The following is an 18,767-nucleotide window of genomic DNA, read 5'->3' as shown; positions in this document are numbered from 1 at the left end:
GTAGACGGATGCCAAGGTTTGATCTGAGGGGATAATTCTTTTTGTGTGCTACTGTTAGTGCAGTAGGTAATATGCTGCATAGTTATGTTTAGAAATTCAGCAGTTTGAGATTAATTAAATTATTGATGTGCTTGCTACTTATATTTTATTTTTTAACTGTATTTTATATTTTGTATTCTTAAGATTAGGGAGATGGGAACACAAGAATTCACAATTCAAACCACTACACTTCGTGTTTGGTCATATATTTCAAGATGTCAGTCACATCTCTCCAATGAAATGGAACCCAATGCTATTTTGTGTGATGGAACACCAAAATGAACATAAGTACATTAGTGTTTCAGAGTAAATAACCTCAGGGTATAGAACTCCAAAGCCCCTTTCAGTTTTGATTGAGTAATTTTCTTAGCTAAGATCTTGCTGTTAATTCTTTAAAAATATATTCAATACCTGTGCTACAAAACTCCTTTGTGAACATATTCATTATTTCAGTCGTAGTTTAAAATTAGGTGTATTGTAAGGTTTCTGGCAGTATGAGGCCTTATAGTGCAATCAAGAACTCCCACATCTTATATTACAAAATCAAGACAAAAGGAAGTGGTCTCCTATTAAATAAAATAGAGATTACAGAAATAATATAACCCTGAAAATCAGTTCTTTTCCATTTGTGCAAATAACTCCCTTTAAAAAAAACATGTATGTATGTGTTTTGTACACCAACTTTGCATATTTACCAATTATTAAAAATGTATAAGCTTTGATGAATCATTTAAGATATAGAATTATTTGATCCTTGAGTCCTTTACAGTGTGTGGTTTTAATCATCATCCTTATTCAAGTAGAAAGAACTCTGACAAAAGCACAGAGCCTTTATTAGCACCTAGCTTGAGGAGGTTTGAGCATTTTATAGTGCTTCACTTATATAATTTATTTGAGTTTTTTTTTAACATTTACAGTAGCTGTAGGTAAAAGTTTTTGTTTGAAGGAGTTGCCAGGGAAGAAATGAATTGTCTGTATTATGGGCTTCTTTCATTTCTCTGCTGTCTGCCGTCTGTGACAATAGTCCTGCTACCCTGTAACCTGATCTTGTCAGCTCTCCAGAGGGGGGAGTTGGGCCTGGTCAGTACTTGGATGGAGCCCTGCAAGGAAAGCCATGTTACTCCAGTAAGTGATGGTGGTGGACCAGCAGGTGGTGCTCTTCCTTTCAGACTTGAATTTCCATGCAAGGTCCCCTGTATAATTACTGAACACACTGTTTTCCATGAAGTGCCCTTTTAATAGTGACAGCAAGGTTCTGATTATTTGGCCATTAATGGTCCCATGGTACTGTATGTAAGAGCAAGGGGTATCCACCTCACTGAATTGCCTGAATTCCACTCTAGGCTCTCACAATGTCGTCCAGATCTGAAGTTGATGGGGGCGGGGGGATCACAGTGGCACACCAGTTAGGGTAGCTGCCTTGCAGGGCCCTAGGTTCACTTCTAGACCTGGGGTGCTGTCTGTTTGTATGTTCTCCCCATGTTCCTCCCACTGTCCAAAGACATACTGCTCAGTTAATTGGCTTCTGGGAAAAATAGGCCCTATTGTGTCTACACCTCGGTGTCTGCCCCACGATGGACTGGTATCCTGTTCTTGCGCCTGTTTCTGGTTTGGACGGGCTCCAACTCCCAGGCAACCTTGAGTTGGATGAAGCGGTTAGTAAATGGATCCAAACCAGAATCCAGAAAACCCAAATGAATGGATCTAGAAATGGCGATGGTGACCTTATAACGGAATGCGCCACAAGTAGAGAAATATCCAGTGGAATCTAAAGGAGTGAGTTAGGAGATCAGGTGTAAAATTATGGTTCCAACAAGATTAGAATCCCAAGCATGCATCTGAACATCTGTTTGTTTGATGGTGTTACGCACATCTGACTTTAAAACCATCGTTTTAGTTTCCTTGGGGAAAAAGTAGTAACATCATATGTATGATTATTAGTGTGTTAAAACATTCTATCAAGAGACCGTTTAGGGAATTTATGAAAAGAGTATATGTGTATATTTTATTTTCACAAAGAGAAATGAAAAATTAAAAAAGCCATATATGTGTGCATCCAAAAGATACTTCCGAAACTGTGAAAAGGAGGACTTCAGCCTCAGACAAACTGGAGCAAATGTGGCGATGCTGAAATGTTTGCTTTGGAGATGAAGAGCTCCTGTGTTGTGGCAGCAGATGCCTTATGAAAGTCAATGAAGACGGCGCTTTTTTTTCCCCCTTACTGGCAGCTGTGCCGTGTTAAAACAGTGATCTGAGGTAGACCTTTTTACCCATCAGGCCACTGGAATCTAGACAGATTTTCTGAGAGCTTGTGGTACAATTCCAGGTCTTGCAGGAGCTGGCTTGTTAATTAGGGTTTAGCAGTTCTCCAGTGGGGTGGGGGAGTAAACATGGGCATCATGCTTCAGTCCATCATAAGGAAGGTGCTTGTTGTTGGTGAAAGTCGTTACAAACCCTGAAAGCAGAAATCTCATCCTGGGCTGCTGTTGTTTGGGAGGCCAGTCCATCTACACACACACACAGAGGGAGAATATAACAATATAATGACCAGTAAACATAGCCGCCATATCTTTGGAAGACTGGCGTAAACTGAAGCATTTCGGGGGGGAGGGGGAAACCCCACAAAAACACAAGGAAAAGAATAACAAAAGCTCAACATAGGTGGTGCCCCAGCTTAAACATGATGACCTATGTTTATCATAAGCGGTTATTTCTTTCTGTGTTAGAATTGGGCTATTCCTGTCTTTTCTACCAAGTGAATACGCTGAACATTTTTCTCAGGCTGCTCCCTTCAGGTTAGGTTGATTCTTACCCATCTGTCCAGCATCAGAAAGACTCTTGATGTGTGCAATCACCCTCATTATCCTGTCCTGGATGTACAGCATGCAAGACAGTCACACCTCGCCAGCATGCCTCTGCAGGATATGATGCATACATAGTAACATTTATAAGAAATCGGAATGATTGTTTAAGCACTATAAATTGGTGTGTTAATAACAAAACAGTAATATGTGCAGTACCTTCCAATGGCAAATCTTACGCTGTTGAAGGAGGTTTAATTAGGAGCTTTCTACAAGCCAAAAACAGACAATGACTGTTTAATATGGGACCTGCTGGCATATTTGTGAGTCATTCCAAACTGCAGCACAGAAAATCATATTTACAATGATGGTAGGCTACAGTATATGACTACAAATGTCAATGATGCATAAGTTTGGTTTATAGTCATATACTGTAGCTTGGAATTGGTGTAAAATTAAAGGGGTAGATTAGCAGGAACAATTTTTCTATTAAGTCCTTCTGGCATGGTAGAGCAGAATATGTTAGTTTCGATACTTTCCTAGGTCGCATTGTCCAATTTTCATTATTCATAAAAATCTGTTTTCCCCGCTTTTCATGTCTTGTCTTTGACTTGTGAAGTGCTGCACTATTCTAGATTTAATTGGTTATATAGTTCTTTACTTGTCAGCCTCTCCAGTTCTGTAAATATCACTGTCATAAGACTGCTATAAACTGCATTGCTGCCTTCATTAATAAATGGTCAATGGTGTTTTTATGTTCATCAGCAGTGTTTCATATGTAATTTTGCAAATGTTTGATTGGTTTCATAGATGTCTTGCATGCATTACAATGAGCCTGTGTTTAAACAGCAGCAACAGAATGAGGAGAAAATACAAGCACTCCTGTATCAGCTAGCTTGGCCTCTTTGCTGTGCAGGGCCTGATGCAGACGGTGATGCGAAAGGCTGACATTCACTGTGCACAGCATCACTGTTTAAAGCAGTGCTGATGTAAATTCATACAGCGGGTCACACGTGTTGGATGTGTTTGGCCTTCATGTATCCCAAGTAATGGGGCACAGCTGCAGTTCCAAAGCATTCCAATAAAAAGGGGGAAATAAGCTGGTTCTAAAAAATGGTTCTGTACGCTATCAAGACAGCCTTACCACTTCTCCTTTCCTCATTTTTCGTGAGCGCCAAGCGCCCTACATTTAGCTGATTTTTGTCTTGTGAAGTTGATGTTTAATGACAGCCGTTTTGATTTGCATTCTTGCTTATAGAATTGGAAAAACTCTTTAATCCGTATGGGAGCCTAGTGTTTTGTTCTGGAACCTTCCGTCTCAGAAGTGACATTTTACTCGGTTTCCTCATACTTGGCAATTTAAAGTGAGAAAACATCTCTATGAGTAGCAGTTTTGCACTTTCTTAAACCTCTTATGTGGTGATTTGCCGGCTTTGGCAGTGTCTTGCAAGCTTGACATAGACGAATGCCTGACTTCAATACACTGGGTTTTGGGGGCCTTTAATCTATTCATTTAATGAGTGTTGTTGTTCTGGAAGGCCTGCTGAGATAATCATAGTTCGTTTTTTTTCATCTCGATTCTTTCTCTCTTTGACCTTGACCCTCCCGATCTGTGTGAGGAAGTTATGCATTTGTCAGGGGAGGAGTAGCAGCCTCTCTGCACAACAGAGTGAAGTCTGAGGCAGGCATCTGTTAGAGCCTGACAGAATGCTAGTGTTGTGTGTGTCTGTGTGTGTGCACACTTAATGCATACTTGAGTTTGTTGAGTTGTTTAGTAAATCTATTCCACTTTCACAAAATGGGGAACCATGGCAGTTTGATCCTTTTCAATTATTATTTTTTTTTAGAATCAAAAAAAGTGGGGGCAAACTCCTCCATTGTGTCGCACACCCCACAGTCCAGTTTCCAAAGAAGAGGCACATCCCTCACCAACAGTGCTACAAACCTGTAATCTCCCAGGAATCAGCAGGGGGCGCCATGTTGCTGCTTTCCCTGGTCAACTACTCCCAATCTATCCTCCTGTTACGTGTTACAAAAGGTTGAGTTGTGTGGCTGTGATTTCATATTCACAGTTGACTAGTGACACAACACAACCTTGAAACTGTGATTGTGTAGCACCTTTACTGGTTCAGCCATTCAGGAGGCTCCCATTTCAAACTTAGACTCTGCAGAATTTCATGAGTTGTTGCCAGGTGATAAATGTTTCTAGCTTCTCATAAAATGCACAAAAAGAAATGTGATCTGAAAACCACGTGTTGCTTCCATGAGTACTATCAGTACACCATTCTAAAGCTTTGGAGTCCAATATCTATGCAAGCAAATCCAGTTTTTCCTGGAATGAAGATATTAATGTTTGTAGTTAGCAAACTGGTGCCTTTGTCACTAAATCTTTATTTGACATTTGAAAGATCCATGCTTGGGTTTTCTGTCTGGTATTTTAATGACACTTTTTATTTAGGATGATCTTAAGTACAGTACATACTGTAGGTAGTAACTTCATTCCTTGTGATAAACATAAGGGATCCTAACATTAAATTTCTTCATCTGCACTAGAACCATTTTTGTGTTCTTTTAAAAGGATGGTGGAGTTACAGTACATGTAAGCTCTGTTTTTGTAGTTTTGTATAGAGCATTGGGATCCCTTGGTACCTACTGAGAAATATTTTACTCCTAATCTGAGAAATAGGTAGTGAACAATGTTGCACTAGTATGTAAGAAATAGTAAATAAGTATTGACTTAATTTTAATGATCATTTCTTGTTGATCTACCTGATGACTCATTTGGATTTGTCGTATCGGGGGTTGTGTGAAAAAAGACTTTCACGGCAATGAATTGTGCAACATTTTAAAGTGTACAAATTAATTAATCTTTTGTGGGTAAAACTTTCTGTGGTTTTGAGATGAAACATTATGATTTATAACAGCTGTGTTTGTTTATACAGTATGTCCAGTTCCAAATAGTTTCTTTCTCCATCCACTGGAAGAATGAAAGAAAGCAAAACGGACCAAGTCGAATACACCTCCCAAGTCTCCTGAATAGTTTTTTTAAAGTACTCAAACTATTTTATTGTAAAGAGAAATTTCTACACCACGCACATTGCTGAGAGGCATGATTCTACAACACAGTCAAGAAATGTGAACTGTAATGTAAAATGTACAGTATAAGTAGTGCTGGTTTACTTCATCTCCAGTGCAGGCCAGTCAAGGAACTGAGAGCTGTGACTACAGAATCTTCCTTCCAGGATTTTAAAAGCTTAATGTTGACAGGTATGGATAATGTTCAATAATGCACAGCTGGCAGCATAATGCGGACTAAATAATGACATTGGTTTTAACGTTCCCAGAAATGATTCAAGTGATCTGGGAAGAGCTCAAGTGACCCAAGGACAAAGCAGCCCTCCTCACCAGAACCTGCAGTCGCTGAGATGTGAATGGATTTTTAAATACCTCCGTCACTGGGGAGGATATTTCAGAAGCCGTGTTTTTTTCTAAAGCCGCAGAAGGGACTTTTTTGTCTGCTTCTGAAGCTACATGGGAGCAAGGTTTTATGCCTTTCTTACTGTGTGTGTTAGTTTAAAAAGAATTACTTTCTGCAACTCTGTGGTGTTTGTGTGCCTTTTTATTAATGCTGGCTGAAATCATTGAGTCATTCTGATTTTGCTACTTTTCTTTTCTCTGCGCTAAAAGAAGTCATTTTGATTGAATTTGCAAGCTTCCTTGTGTTATTGTTTTAAGTGTGCACTGAGAAAATGTAATGGTTAAAACCATACCACAGTTCTTCTGGGTGTGGCAGAAGATTGCTCATTTTCACATATCTTAAAATATACAGTGCCTTGCAAATGGTACTCCCCTTCCCTCTTAGTCCAGTGATGTTCCACTTTGTTAAGTTATACTTGATGATGTAATGATGATCTTTAAAGTGAATAATCAAAAACCTGAATGCTAAAAATGAACATTGTTGTGGGTTTCACGAGACAAATGTCTTCTCTTTTCAGCATGGAATAAACCTTTACTTGTTCTTCTGCAGTCTACGCGTGCTGACGCAGCTACCCACCTGAACTGCTGTGGTTACATCATGTTAGGGCAATTTACTTTTATTCATTCTGTATTCACTTAATAAGGGTTGTTGGCTCACTGAAACAATTATCAAAAAAGTAATATATAAAATAATTGAGCCATTTGTATCAAAAATGGCAAATGTAGTATTACTCATTGGTTAATGTAACACAACATTTCCAAAACACAGCATTCTATAGGAACACAATTAGTGCTTTATAGCTAAACTGGCTATAGTTTGTTTGCATTTTTCCTGTCATTACAGGAGGGCACTGTAATTTAGGCTTTCTGCAGGCCTCGCAGTGTCAATTGCAATTCTAGCACCACGTCACTGACGGCAGTGCAACCTTACGGTTAGCCTGCAGGCCACAGGGGTCACTGCAGGTGATGGATAGCCTGTTACCAACTCATTGTGTCCACAGAAGTGCACTGCGTGAATCCCTTTCCCAAGGGCTTTCACAAGGACTGGGTTGAATGAGAATTTCAATTTCTCATGACAATCAAAAGCATCGGTAGCATTTCATTCCATTATATTCCTCTTCTATTTTGAGGTCTGTGGAAATGTAACTTATTTGAGAGTCCAGCTTGTGTGCTAACAGTCACCACAGCTACAGTGATGGAGTAAAAGTCATTCCAGCTAGAGTGATCATATCTTCTGATCAGGATCAAAGGTGCTAGAAACGGCAGCCTAAAGACACCTATACACAGGTCTACATTACAGGGTGCAAGTTTCTGCATTCAAACTACTGGATTTTTTCTAAATTATAATCATTTTCTGACTTTCAGCATCTTGTTAAAGTAAACATCATCACACCTTATTTTTCCACTGCTAGATTAAGACCTCTCCCGAAATCTCCTGTCTAGTGATTCTCATGCAGCTGGGTCCTTGGAACTCATTGATTTTGTCTTGTCATTTTCCAGTGGATATCTTCTTGGACCCTTTTAGTCACTCGAGATCTAGTTCAGAAAAAGAATCAGTGACCCAAAAAACTCCTGTGATCCCAGACATGTTCATATATTATACTATGTTTAGTCACATGCTGAAGTGAATTTCAGTCAATGCAAATTGTGGTCTCGACAGTAACAACTTTATCAAGTTGTGTTGAAATCATGCTGCTAAGTAAATAGGTTTTAATTGCAAAATGAGAGACCCTTTAAAATCCTGAGAACCAGCAGAGATGACAGTTGCAGTGAATTTGTCCCAGAGCTGCTGTCAGTATGCAAACACATGGTGCAAGAGCAATGTTTATCCAGACTGAAAATGCCATTTTGTGCTTGCACAAGTTCAAGCTGTCCCCTGTAGACATTCGGACAGCTGAGGTGCCCCTGTCGGGAGTGGAGAGTGTCAGAGAAGGCCTGCTAGTAGCAGATGCATACAATAATGTGTGAAAATGTAATGGTGATGAGCAGGTGTCCCTAACAAACACTCGCACCTGATGAGCAGTCCTGTGCTCTGATCTGTCCTGTACTCTTCAAACCACTAAGATACAGACCGCAGAGATCACCAGCTGTGTGTGTTCTGTATTTGCTGTGTTTTTCAGTTCATTCCAAGCCAACTGTGAAAAAAAAAACTTAGAGCGAAGAGATCACAAACAGTCTGTTTAATTTAGTGCTGGGCAATTGGTTCCAATTTGCTTTCTTGTTTTTGCAATCTCTTTATCTTTCTTAAGTCATCTGAGGTGATCACAAAGCTAGGGTCTAATCATATTGGCTATTTGTTTGTTCCTAAGCTCTTTTAGGTACACAGTTACATAGCAAGAGTGACCAGTGCCGCATGCCAAAAGCTTCTGCTGTTGATGCAGGAACTGATGTTTTAATGGCATCCTGGGGCTCATAATGAGGGAAAGCTGAGCAATATTTAATTATGCGTTTCTTATCCTGGCTGTGGCTTGCCGTTCCTATCTGATTACCACATCTTCTAAAATGGTATTTGAATAACTGTCAGTTGAAGATGGTTGACCCACGTTTCAGTTTTACCACCCTAATGATTAAATCTGCAGGGCAGTTTTATACCACAGTGGCCCAGCTTAAACAACAATTACTTTGTTCTTGTCACTTGATGCATACGTCAAGGTTTTTTAAAAAATATGAGTTACAGAAATTGGACAGATCTGACATTTTGCTATAGGATAGTCTTCAACCTTACAAAGAACATCTTTGTTTACCTTTATAGTAAGTTGTTTTTTGTTGGTTCAATGCTTGTGACCTAAAGTATCATTTTAAAAAAAGATTGGGAATTTGCTGTGTTGTTCTGTTTGAGATTGTGCCACAAAACGATGTACAATATGATGCATATAGCCTTTGTGATCACTTATGGTAATGCTAGGTGTTGTTCCATTGCATGCTTTGATAGCAGTACATTGCTGGCTTTAAACTTAACAAAAGCTCTGTAAATGGCAATGAATACCTGCAAAACCTGAAGCAGATTTAATGTTGTCCGTCCAAGTGTTACACACTAAATGTAGCTGTGTCCGGTGGTGATTGCAGAACAAGCTGATGAACCAATCCAATGGAATTGTCCAGTGGGAAAGCAATTAAAAAGGCAAACAAAATGTTAGTGTATATAAAGTTTGACCTGTTGAATCCAAATCAAAGGACAAGCTTTTAAAAGTGTATAAGCTCATTAGTACAGCTTCATTTATATATAGTGTACAATGTGGTCTCCACATTATAGAATGGGATCATTCGGGAGAGGAGCAACCAGATGAATTCCACTGACAAGACTGGAGGAACTGAACCATTTTAGTCTTGGACAGAGGAAACGCTAACAGGACCCAAGTATTCTCAATTCTCAAAGGCAACCCTGCTAAAACAACAGTGAAACAGTAGAGGACACAAGTGAAAACTAATGTGGAGGTGCAGGAGGCACTTCTTTTCCCCAAAAGAGATTATGGAACAAGCTATGCATCTCTTTTGTTGAAGACGATACTCTGGCTTCTTTCAAGACATGGCTGGATGAGTTTCTGGATCGATTAACTACAAACTACCAAACTAGATGGACCAAATGACCAGTGATCTCAGATTGCTCTCCTTTAATCTGCTCTTTGACCTTTAGCCTGGATTAAAGGGATTGTAGGCTACTCTTCAGCATGCATGATTCTTCGAACAAGTGTGGACTCCCTCATTCACAGCTGAGCCGTGGCATGACTAAGACAAAAAGGAGACAAATTTCACCCATGACCTGTGCAATGCACTGCTGTGTTTAGGAATAGAAAACCAATGGGAAAATCTTTTATTCCTTCATTACAGAGTCCTTGGATTCAAGGCATCATGTCAGGAATCCTTGTGAATTTCCATGGAAACAGACAGCTTTCTTGTTAATTTGCCCCTTTTTTGTTACTTTTACTATGTTTTTGTACTTAAATTGCCAGTGTTTTCAGCCTTTTTTTTCACATCGTAAACTGGACACTGGACATGCACTTTGACCCAAATAGCTTTCATAGTTGCAGAATTGAAAGATTCCTCTGCAGTTTGTCCACCATTCCAAAGTACCATTTCATTTTCTTAGGAAGGCTTAAAATAGTTTATATCCTAAAACTTAAAATAGTATTCATTATTTGAGCACTTCTACGGGTTTTGACGGGCACAGAGCTGCAAAGCAAGGTGAAAAAAGGGACACTTTGGTAAGGATTTGTACATAATCTGCTTTCTACAAATGTAAAAGAATTGTGGCCGATTCTTGTTGTGAAAGACTGTCAGGTTTGAAAATCGTTTCCCTTCTTCAGCATAGTGTTGCAAGTGTTTCTTTGTATTAACAGGGGTTTACAGTGTGGGAACATGTCACCGCTGTGCCCTGTCAGCATCATCTGGTGTATACATTTTAATTAGGAGCTCCTTTTGCCAGCTGAAATGTTTACCTAATATGGATGAATGTTTTACAAAAAAGCAGGTAGATTGGTGATTAGGTGGATTTTTTAATGTAAAATATTAATAGTAGAAATATTATGGTATTCATGGTGCTTACTTTTTATCTGCAAGGGTTGTTATTTTACATTTGTTTCTACTATAACTATTGTCACAGACATTCACTGATGCTGACAGTGTTCTTGACTAATTTGTTAACTGTAGTAAATGTTGTCCATTAAAGATACTTATGGACAGTGATATCTTTTATAAGTACATTGAACACTCATTTATCCTATATAGTTCAGATTTTAAGCAATATGACAAAAATGTAAGATGCTGTGTTTTAAAACTTATTTCTGCAGATCTGTTGTATTCCCTGTGTCTGTTAAATTAGCAACTAACATTATTGGAGATGGAGGGTACCCATAAATTGGCCTGCAACTGGAGCATCCATTGAACTTTTCGCTAAGTCATAGGTTTTCAGCCTTCATGAAGATTTTCAACATGCAATCAAAATGAAGTCTGTTGCTATCATAAATAGTGAAATGTGAAAAAACAAAATGGATCCACTGTATGTGTTTTCAGAACTGATCTGGTGTGTGAGTGCTGGTTTTTCATTCTGCTAGGCTGGGAGGTTTCTCTTGGCTACCTGGAGCTTTCTACAGTCCCCAGGTACACACAGGTGTCCCTGAATCCTGTGTTGAAAATGATCATTGCAGACCTGTAGTCTCAAATCCTAGTCCTGGAGGGGCCCCATCCAGTAGTCTTGAAATTGGCAATTTCTAAGGCCCAGGATCAATGTAAGTATGATAAGTCGAACAGGTGGTGTTCTGTTATCTAATTTAGTGCTAATTTGGAACAAGAATCATAATATCCGTGAGCCCTGAAAAATCAGTACTCCCTTAATTAAAACATAACTTGATTAATTGATTGAGTGCCTAAACACACGTTCCTAATCTTGAAATAACAGGTGATACAGGGTGACCTATAAGAATAACTGGATTGTGGCTCTGCATGACACAGGACTGGAGCCTGAAAGTGCTTCGGTATTGTGTGACCTTGAATTGTCCATGATCTTTAGTATGCTGTTCAATATCAATCTTTCTAATTAATTCTCGGTTAACCTTCTCTGAGAGGGCATCCCAGATACTCTTTTTTTTTTTGTGTGATGTAGCTAGTCATAACATGGTTAATGACAATCTCATTGTCAAATGTTATCCTTTTAAAATAATGAGAACAAGCCTGCTGTTTCACAGATTAAAGACATGCACCACTTAAGTTGTCAAACACTGTAAAAAAAAAATATATAAAAAAAAATGCAAGACCAGCAATTTGAAATTCATTCATTTTAGCAGAACATAATGTGATTTGTTTAGGTCTGTGCAGTACTTTTGTCTCAGGTTTTTTGGGAACCCCCTAGTTTGGAATTCTGTACACGCATCCATGGGGAGAATGAGGAGGTGTGGGCCGACCCCTCCAACCCACCCACTTTACAGCCACTCGTCTACTTTAGCACCATCACAGGCTGCGCAGTCCAGTGCACATGGGCCAGCGCTGACTGGAGGAGAGGCATATCCTTTACTTAGCCGGCAGGCACCAGAGAAACTGGGGGGGCTCCGAGTTGCAGTGACAGCTGATTTATTTCTCCTTACTCTCAGAGGTGTTCAGACTCTCATGTGCCACCACTTAGGGAATCCCACTTGCAGTCACACGTCAGCCAACATGGCACAGCCTGCCATTAGGTGAGCTCTTTTAGCAGTTGAGGCTCTCAGGAAACAGTAATTAGAAAATAAGTTTAAATCCACTTTCATTCGGAAAGTCTGGCATTTTCCAGAGCCCTCTTATGTTTTGTATACTCGGTGAGCTCACCGTTTTAAAATACATGCCTTACCTTGCTCTGATGTATTTTAATAATAATAATAAACTTTATTTTATATAGCGCCTTTAAAGGTGGCTTCTCAAAGCGCTTTACAGGATGACAACAACAATAAATAAGAAGAATACACAAGATAAAACACAATTACAATATATAGAGGGGACCGTGGATGGTGGTACTAGGGAAAGCAGAGGGATGAAGAATGGAACCAGTTAAGTAAAGCCTTTTCTGAAGAAAAGGGTTTTGAGTCTGGATTTGAAGGAATTTAGAGAAGGTGACTCTCTGATATCCTTGGGGAGAGAGTTCCAGAGCTTGGGGGCATAACAGGAGAAGGCCCTGTCACCCATACAATGTAGACGGGCTTGGGGGACAGTAAGGAGAGCAGAATTAGAAGAGCAAAGGTTGCAAGGTGAGGAGTAGGGTCAATAATAGTTCAGACAGGTACTGAGGTGCCAAGCCATGCAGAGCCTTATAGGTGAGCATGAGGATTTTAAAGTCTACACGGAATTTGACCGGAAGCCAGTGCAAGGACTCCAGGATAGGAGTAATGTGAACACTTGTACTAGACCTGGTCAGGATTCTGGCTGCTATTTTAAGATAGTGTTTTGAGTGATATGGAGTCTCTGTCAAAGATGATCACCTACTTGAATGCCAGACTCTTCATTGCTTTCACTTCGATGTTCGAATTCGAGTGTGGAACAAGCTATCCAGCCATGTCGTTGAAGCAGATATCCTGACTTTCAAGAGACATCTGATTGAGATCAGTGATTATTCCTCTCATTTGTAATGGGTCTTAAAACCCGACCATTCCGAGCTGCGTGATACCTGCAATGCTGACTGCTGACTGTGCCCTTTCTCCGCAGTGAGCAGCGGGTGGTCCCGATGCCAGCGTGTGGCCTGGGCAGTGCCTAGGGGAAGCGCCCAGTCCACTCCGGGGACGCCAGGATGAGCGGGGGAGGGGAGCAGGCCGATATCCTCTCGGTGGGCTTCCTGGTCAAGGAGCGATGGAAAGTGGTGGGTATATTGCCAGACAATCAGCCTTTGTGCTTTTCACTCTCTATAAAAGAAACCTTTTGTGTTTGTCTGAAGCCTTCGAGATGATCACTGCTCAGGAAGCCATGCACAAGCAAATATTGCCAAGGGATTTTTTTATCAGGTGGTGTACCTTAATTTGCCTTCAGTCTCCTTTTATTTTTGGCAAGTGGTTTGTAGAAATAATGCGTTCAGAAAATATTTCAACAAGCCCATTTGCTGAAAAGTGTCGAGGGAAGCAAATAAACTTTCCTCGATCCGCTGCAGGTTTGTGATTCATTCAACTTCTGAAAGATGCACTCAGCTTTGAGATGCTTCCTAAGCAGTTCCTGAAAGACATGTTAGATAAAAATCTTAACAGAAAGTAGCAGAGATTTTCACCTGTAGTATGCTCAATGTAATGTGAAAAAATAAGCTTTTTGTACAAGTGTGAACAGCATTCTTATGTATTAGTTTTTTTCACATTTTTTAGGAAATTGGCCCCAGGTTTCCTTTGCAGTCAAAGGTTCACCTGTATATGTGGACTGTGCAGCAGATTTGCTGTTGTCATGAGTTGAAAAGTGTCATTAAGATAGATGGACCTGCTGGCTGGAGTTTGCCTTTTTCTAAGGCAAAAAACCAGGGAGTCCCTGTGGGTGATGCCAGCTACCCAGATGGGGCATTTTTAAATTTTGTGGGGAGGCTGTCTTATTTTCACAATACAGTCTTTCATGACAAGAAGGAAATGCTATTTTACAAAAATTAAGATGCAGAAGATGGGGACTTAATAGTTTTCTCCTTTAAAGGTGGCATGTGCATTTGCTGCGAATAGATTTGACGGGTTTTGTCTCACTAAGGAGAAGTTTATTCCAAATTAATGTGAGTGATGATAGGTTCAGCTAAGTGAAATATTTAAATGCCTCATTCATGGAGATTCTGTCTCACTGAACACCTGAAGAGACAATAAATATTTTCATCAGCAGGAGCGCCACACTAAGAAACACATTCTTGTTGTAGATGAAGCTTTAATTAATAGAAAGCAATGATTTATTTTTTGTGAGTGGGTAGAGAAGTGCTTTAATGTGAATACATTTCAGGATGAGCACCCCTAGTAGTATGTCTGAAAGGTTGGTGCCTATGGGCTCAGCTACAGTGCCCATAGGGACAGATATTTTCATGTAGTGTTTCCACAAAAGTAACCAGTTCATGGACTGGAAGAGTGAACCCAGCTTCACATCATTGTGTCCTGTCGGCAAAAGTCCTGAAGATGACCTCGCAGATTTCCTTGAAATTATTTGAGGAGAAGATGTATATCTCTTCTCCTTTCTTCACTGGTACAAGCAATCTTGTGTTTGCCATCTGTGCAATGTAAGCAGGCTGGAGAGGAAGAGACATATGTCATACGTCAAAGGTCGCAGTGGATACACAAGGTGATTTGGCAAATGGTAAATGCAAATTGAGGGTTTACACCTGTATTATGAACAGCCTCATTTAAGTTGCAACACTTAACATTGCTTGTTGCTGGATATGGAGTTTGTTCTTCTCCATTGAGTTAAATGGCTTATTTATGCTTAATAGGAGTCGTCAACCAACCCCCCCTACATTGAAGCAATTTGCGTTTTTTTTAAGGATGATTTGTTCCCATCTGAACAATTGGGCAGCTTTTCAAGAGGTAATTGGAGCCTGGAATGGTCAAATGATGTACTGAGCAGGAACATGTTGCTCATTAAAATGCTGATCTGCACACAATCTGCTTTCCACAGCAAGCCCCAGACCCCTGTGGGCAGACTTTGCATCAATGAGAGGTTTTTATTCAGGCTTTAATATCAGAAATGGCAAAGAAAAGTTTTCTGTTCTTTGTTTTATTCCTAATGCTTAAAACATTGTCATTCTTCAATGACAAAGCTTGTGTTACTGTTGTCATCTTATGTTATACCCAGAGTTGTATAAGTACAGTAAACAATATTAGTTTTAACCACTGCACAGTGTTCGCTGAGAGTTTTATGTTCTTTTATGAGTTTGGATTGTCACTTGTAATGCTTTTATTTGCAAACAGTAATCCTTCAATCATGTGCTGCTGTGTACAGAGCCTTGGCCTTTTCAAATCAGCCGTCTTGAAACAGCAGTACTACAGCTTGATAACAGTTCCATTATTTTGTTGCTGTATTGTTACAAATAATACGATTGGAAATTAGGGAATTACATTTTATAGACCGAGAAGGATAATAAATAATTAAAGTAATCACAACACCTAAATTGATTATGCCAAGACTATACTCAAACGGTTGGCATAATTAGAGGCAGTTGAGATCTTTGCTCTCTGGTAGAGCTTTGGTGAAAGGAATAATAAGTCAGATATGCAGGGTTGAATAAATATTTTGTAACAAATGCACTAAACAAGACAAAACAAAACATAAAACATACAAGTTACTCTGTTTACAAACAAGGCATCCCAGTAACCTACATATTGACTACCCAAAAAAAACCCACACTGCTACCAAGTATTCAAATCCTATAACACCTACACAGGCCAACAAGAGAGATACAGTAAATCTGCGTTCTACACTAAACTAAATAAGACCTACTATTAAATCTCTCTCTGTCTGAAATCTGTATGCCAAGTGAATGAGAAACCTGTCTTCCTATTCTAAAAAATGCATCCATTTACCAGCAGAGACCATTTTTAACCTAGGGATTCTTTATGAAGGGAATCGGTTATCTAAAAACAACAGAATGGCAAGCTCCCTTAACATTGTTACATTTTATTATGGCTAAAATCATGAAGTAACCATTCTAGTTTGTTGAGCCAGAAGGCTTTTTATAGCAGTTTCCTATCCTGCAGGAAAAGAGCTAGAAGCCAACCAAAGCTCAGAGAGAAAGTACCATAGAAAACAAAAAGGTTTTCTAGAAGGTGGAAAACAAACACTCTTGTAAGGTCAAAGCAGAACAGTCAGTTAGCTCTCAAGTTGAGAGACCTGGCACAAATTATCCTGTCTGCTTCCTCTGTTTTGGATTAATATATAATAACACTTCATTGCTTTTATAAAGCTCTTTTAATTTTAAAGGGTCCCCTAGCAGCTTATACAAATATTTTTATGATTACTGAGGAGAATTTGCTATAGGCATTAGTCCCACAGTGGAACTAAACATGCCTGCTTTTCCATACAGTACTATAGGCTCTTTAATGGTCAAATTGCACTCTGGAGGAAAGAGCACCACCTACAGGTCCACCAGAACCACTTACAACTACAGCCTGGTTTTCCCTGGGAAGTCTGTCCCAGTACTGAGCAGGCCCAGGCTTGCTGAGCTTCTGGGGTCCGACCAGAAGGTTTTAATGCTGCCATGTTTTCACCAGCTGAAGAAGATTGGCGGGGGCGGTTTTGGGGAAATCTATGAGGCCGTGGACCATCTGACGCGAGAGAATGTGGCGCTGAAGGTGGAGTCGGCGCAGCAGCCCAAACAGGTGCTGAAGATGGAAGTGGCCGTGCTGAAGAAGCTGCAAGGTCAGTATCCCCTTCTGGCTTTGTATTTATTGGCTTTAGTGTGATTTAAAGATATGGTTAAAAAAGTCTGTTATGAAAAATATGGAATATTTATGGTAAGACAGTATTATTCGTAATACATAAAGGTACAAATATACAAATTATTCATAATTCCATCAATCACCAAACAGTTATATAAAAATACCCTTTTCTTATACTAGACTGTCCCTCTCAGAAGTACAATAATTGTAGTTGGTATACTTTGCCAGCCTACAGTATCCAATACAGTATACAGAAACCAATCTAAATGGGTTATTCTGACAAAAAAAATAGTAATTCTTAATTAGTTTTATCAAGTTGTATGCACAAAAGAAAGACGGTACCCAGGTCTTTTCAAATTTAATTAACTGTGAATATTTTAAACATAAAAATAAAATGAAATCACTGAAAAGGAGAAGACAAATGCAGATTAAAGAAACATAACATACAGTAAAAATAAAAGCATTCCATAGTTAATATAAGGTATGACCTCCATGAGCATTAACTCAGTCCTGGCAGGGTTTGGCACAGTTGTCTGATGTTGTAGATCCCACACAGATATTTGTTGGACCTTTGTCAGAGGACAAAGATGTCCGGCAAAGCTTCAGCATTGTGTACACTTGCGTTGTCCTGTTGGAAAATAAGCAATCAGCGTATTGTTTTTCTTGTACTTATGTACTTATCTATTAAATCAATGTTTAACAGTGGCTTTGTCAGCTGTAAATGACCATGCCAAATATCATTCTGAGCAGAAACGGTGTTGAATAACTTAAAATGATAATGGAGAAGAATGAAAAAAGAATCTCCTTTTTCTGCAGCTTGGCATGTGAAGCAGCAGCTGTGACTGATTAGAGGCATTTCAGAGGCAGTTTTATTTGTTAGTTCAGTGGCATAACCTTATAAGTACATTTCTACATACAGTATACGGTTACACATCACTATGCTATGACCATTCTCCGTGTATTAGTAAGCCATCCTATAGGGTTTTCTTCTTATATCTGAAAGGGAGCTTTTGCCTCATGTCGATTATAGCTGCTGTAGAAACAACTAGTACAGGCTCTGCTGTTGTCTTGCATATTGAAGATTAGTGTAGCTCTCGCAGTTCTAAGTGACAGAAGTTGAGCGAGCGCTAAATGGAACAATGAAATGTGCATGTTTCAAAAATGACCAAAAAGAGTGGTCTTAATAAGAAAGAGAATGTACGATTGGTAAAAAAAGGTACTCAAGATTATTTTCTCTTGTTTTTCAATGCAGCTCGGTTCTTTATGCTACTTATGACATTTCATCTAAGTGATTTTTACTAATTGGCAGTCTGCTCTTCTGTGAATAATTGATTTGTAAGTTGGGTATATGTGCCCGATACAGTTCCTTGCCTCTTAATTTGAGATATATTTGGCACTTCTAATATATAAATGTCTTTTCACCGAGAAAGCTTTGTTATGAATTCTGTCTGCTATGCAGCAGATACTGGTTTTAATTAAAACTGGGGATTCGAAGGTCAAGGTTGGCTAAGGTGAAAAAAATCCACTAAAAGATCATAGAATGACATCACAGAAATCTTTTCATGTAAGCTAATCCATCCCTCCAGAGTGTCCTTAATAATTGAACGTGTGTTTT

General features: G+C 39.4%; 1 protein-coding gene and 1 long non-coding RNA gene across 4 annotated transcripts in view; both read left to right on the top strand.

The window, feature by feature from the left end:
• The window catches only part of LOC148653566 (uncharacterized), a 154,290-nt gene that overhangs the window by 100,975 nt on the left and 34,548 nt on the right, over positions 1–18,767 (top strand). The gene's annotated exons all lie outside the window — the stretch shown is intronic.
• Positions 1–18,767, top strand: part of LOC148653565 (tau-tubulin kinase 2-like) — a 57,309-nt gene that overhangs the window by 3,994 nt on the left and 34,548 nt on the right. For all 3 annotated transcript variants that reach the window (XM_088648751.1, XM_088648749.1, XM_088648750.1), the window contains exons 2-3: positions 13,482–13,632; positions 16,985–17,132. In XM_088648751.1, the coding sequence (XP_088504877.1) occupies positions 13,564–13,632; positions 16,985–17,132 (217 nt within the window). In that variant the 5' untranslated portion in view covers positions 13,482–13,563. The remainder of the gene's footprint in view (positions 1–13,481; positions 13,633–16,984; positions 17,133–18,767) is intronic.

This window comes from Lepisosteus platostomus, chromosome 10 (genome assembly GCF_059453375.1).
Source record: "Lepisosteus platostomus isolate fLepPlt1 chromosome 10, fLepPlt1.hap1, whole genome shotgun sequence".
Classification (NCBI taxonomy): Eukaryota; Metazoa; Chordata; class Actinopteri; order Semionotiformes; family Lepisosteidae; genus Lepisosteus; species Lepisosteus platostomus.
Note: the sequence above shows the minus strand (reverse complement) of the source record. Positions and strands in the feature narration are given on the sequence as shown.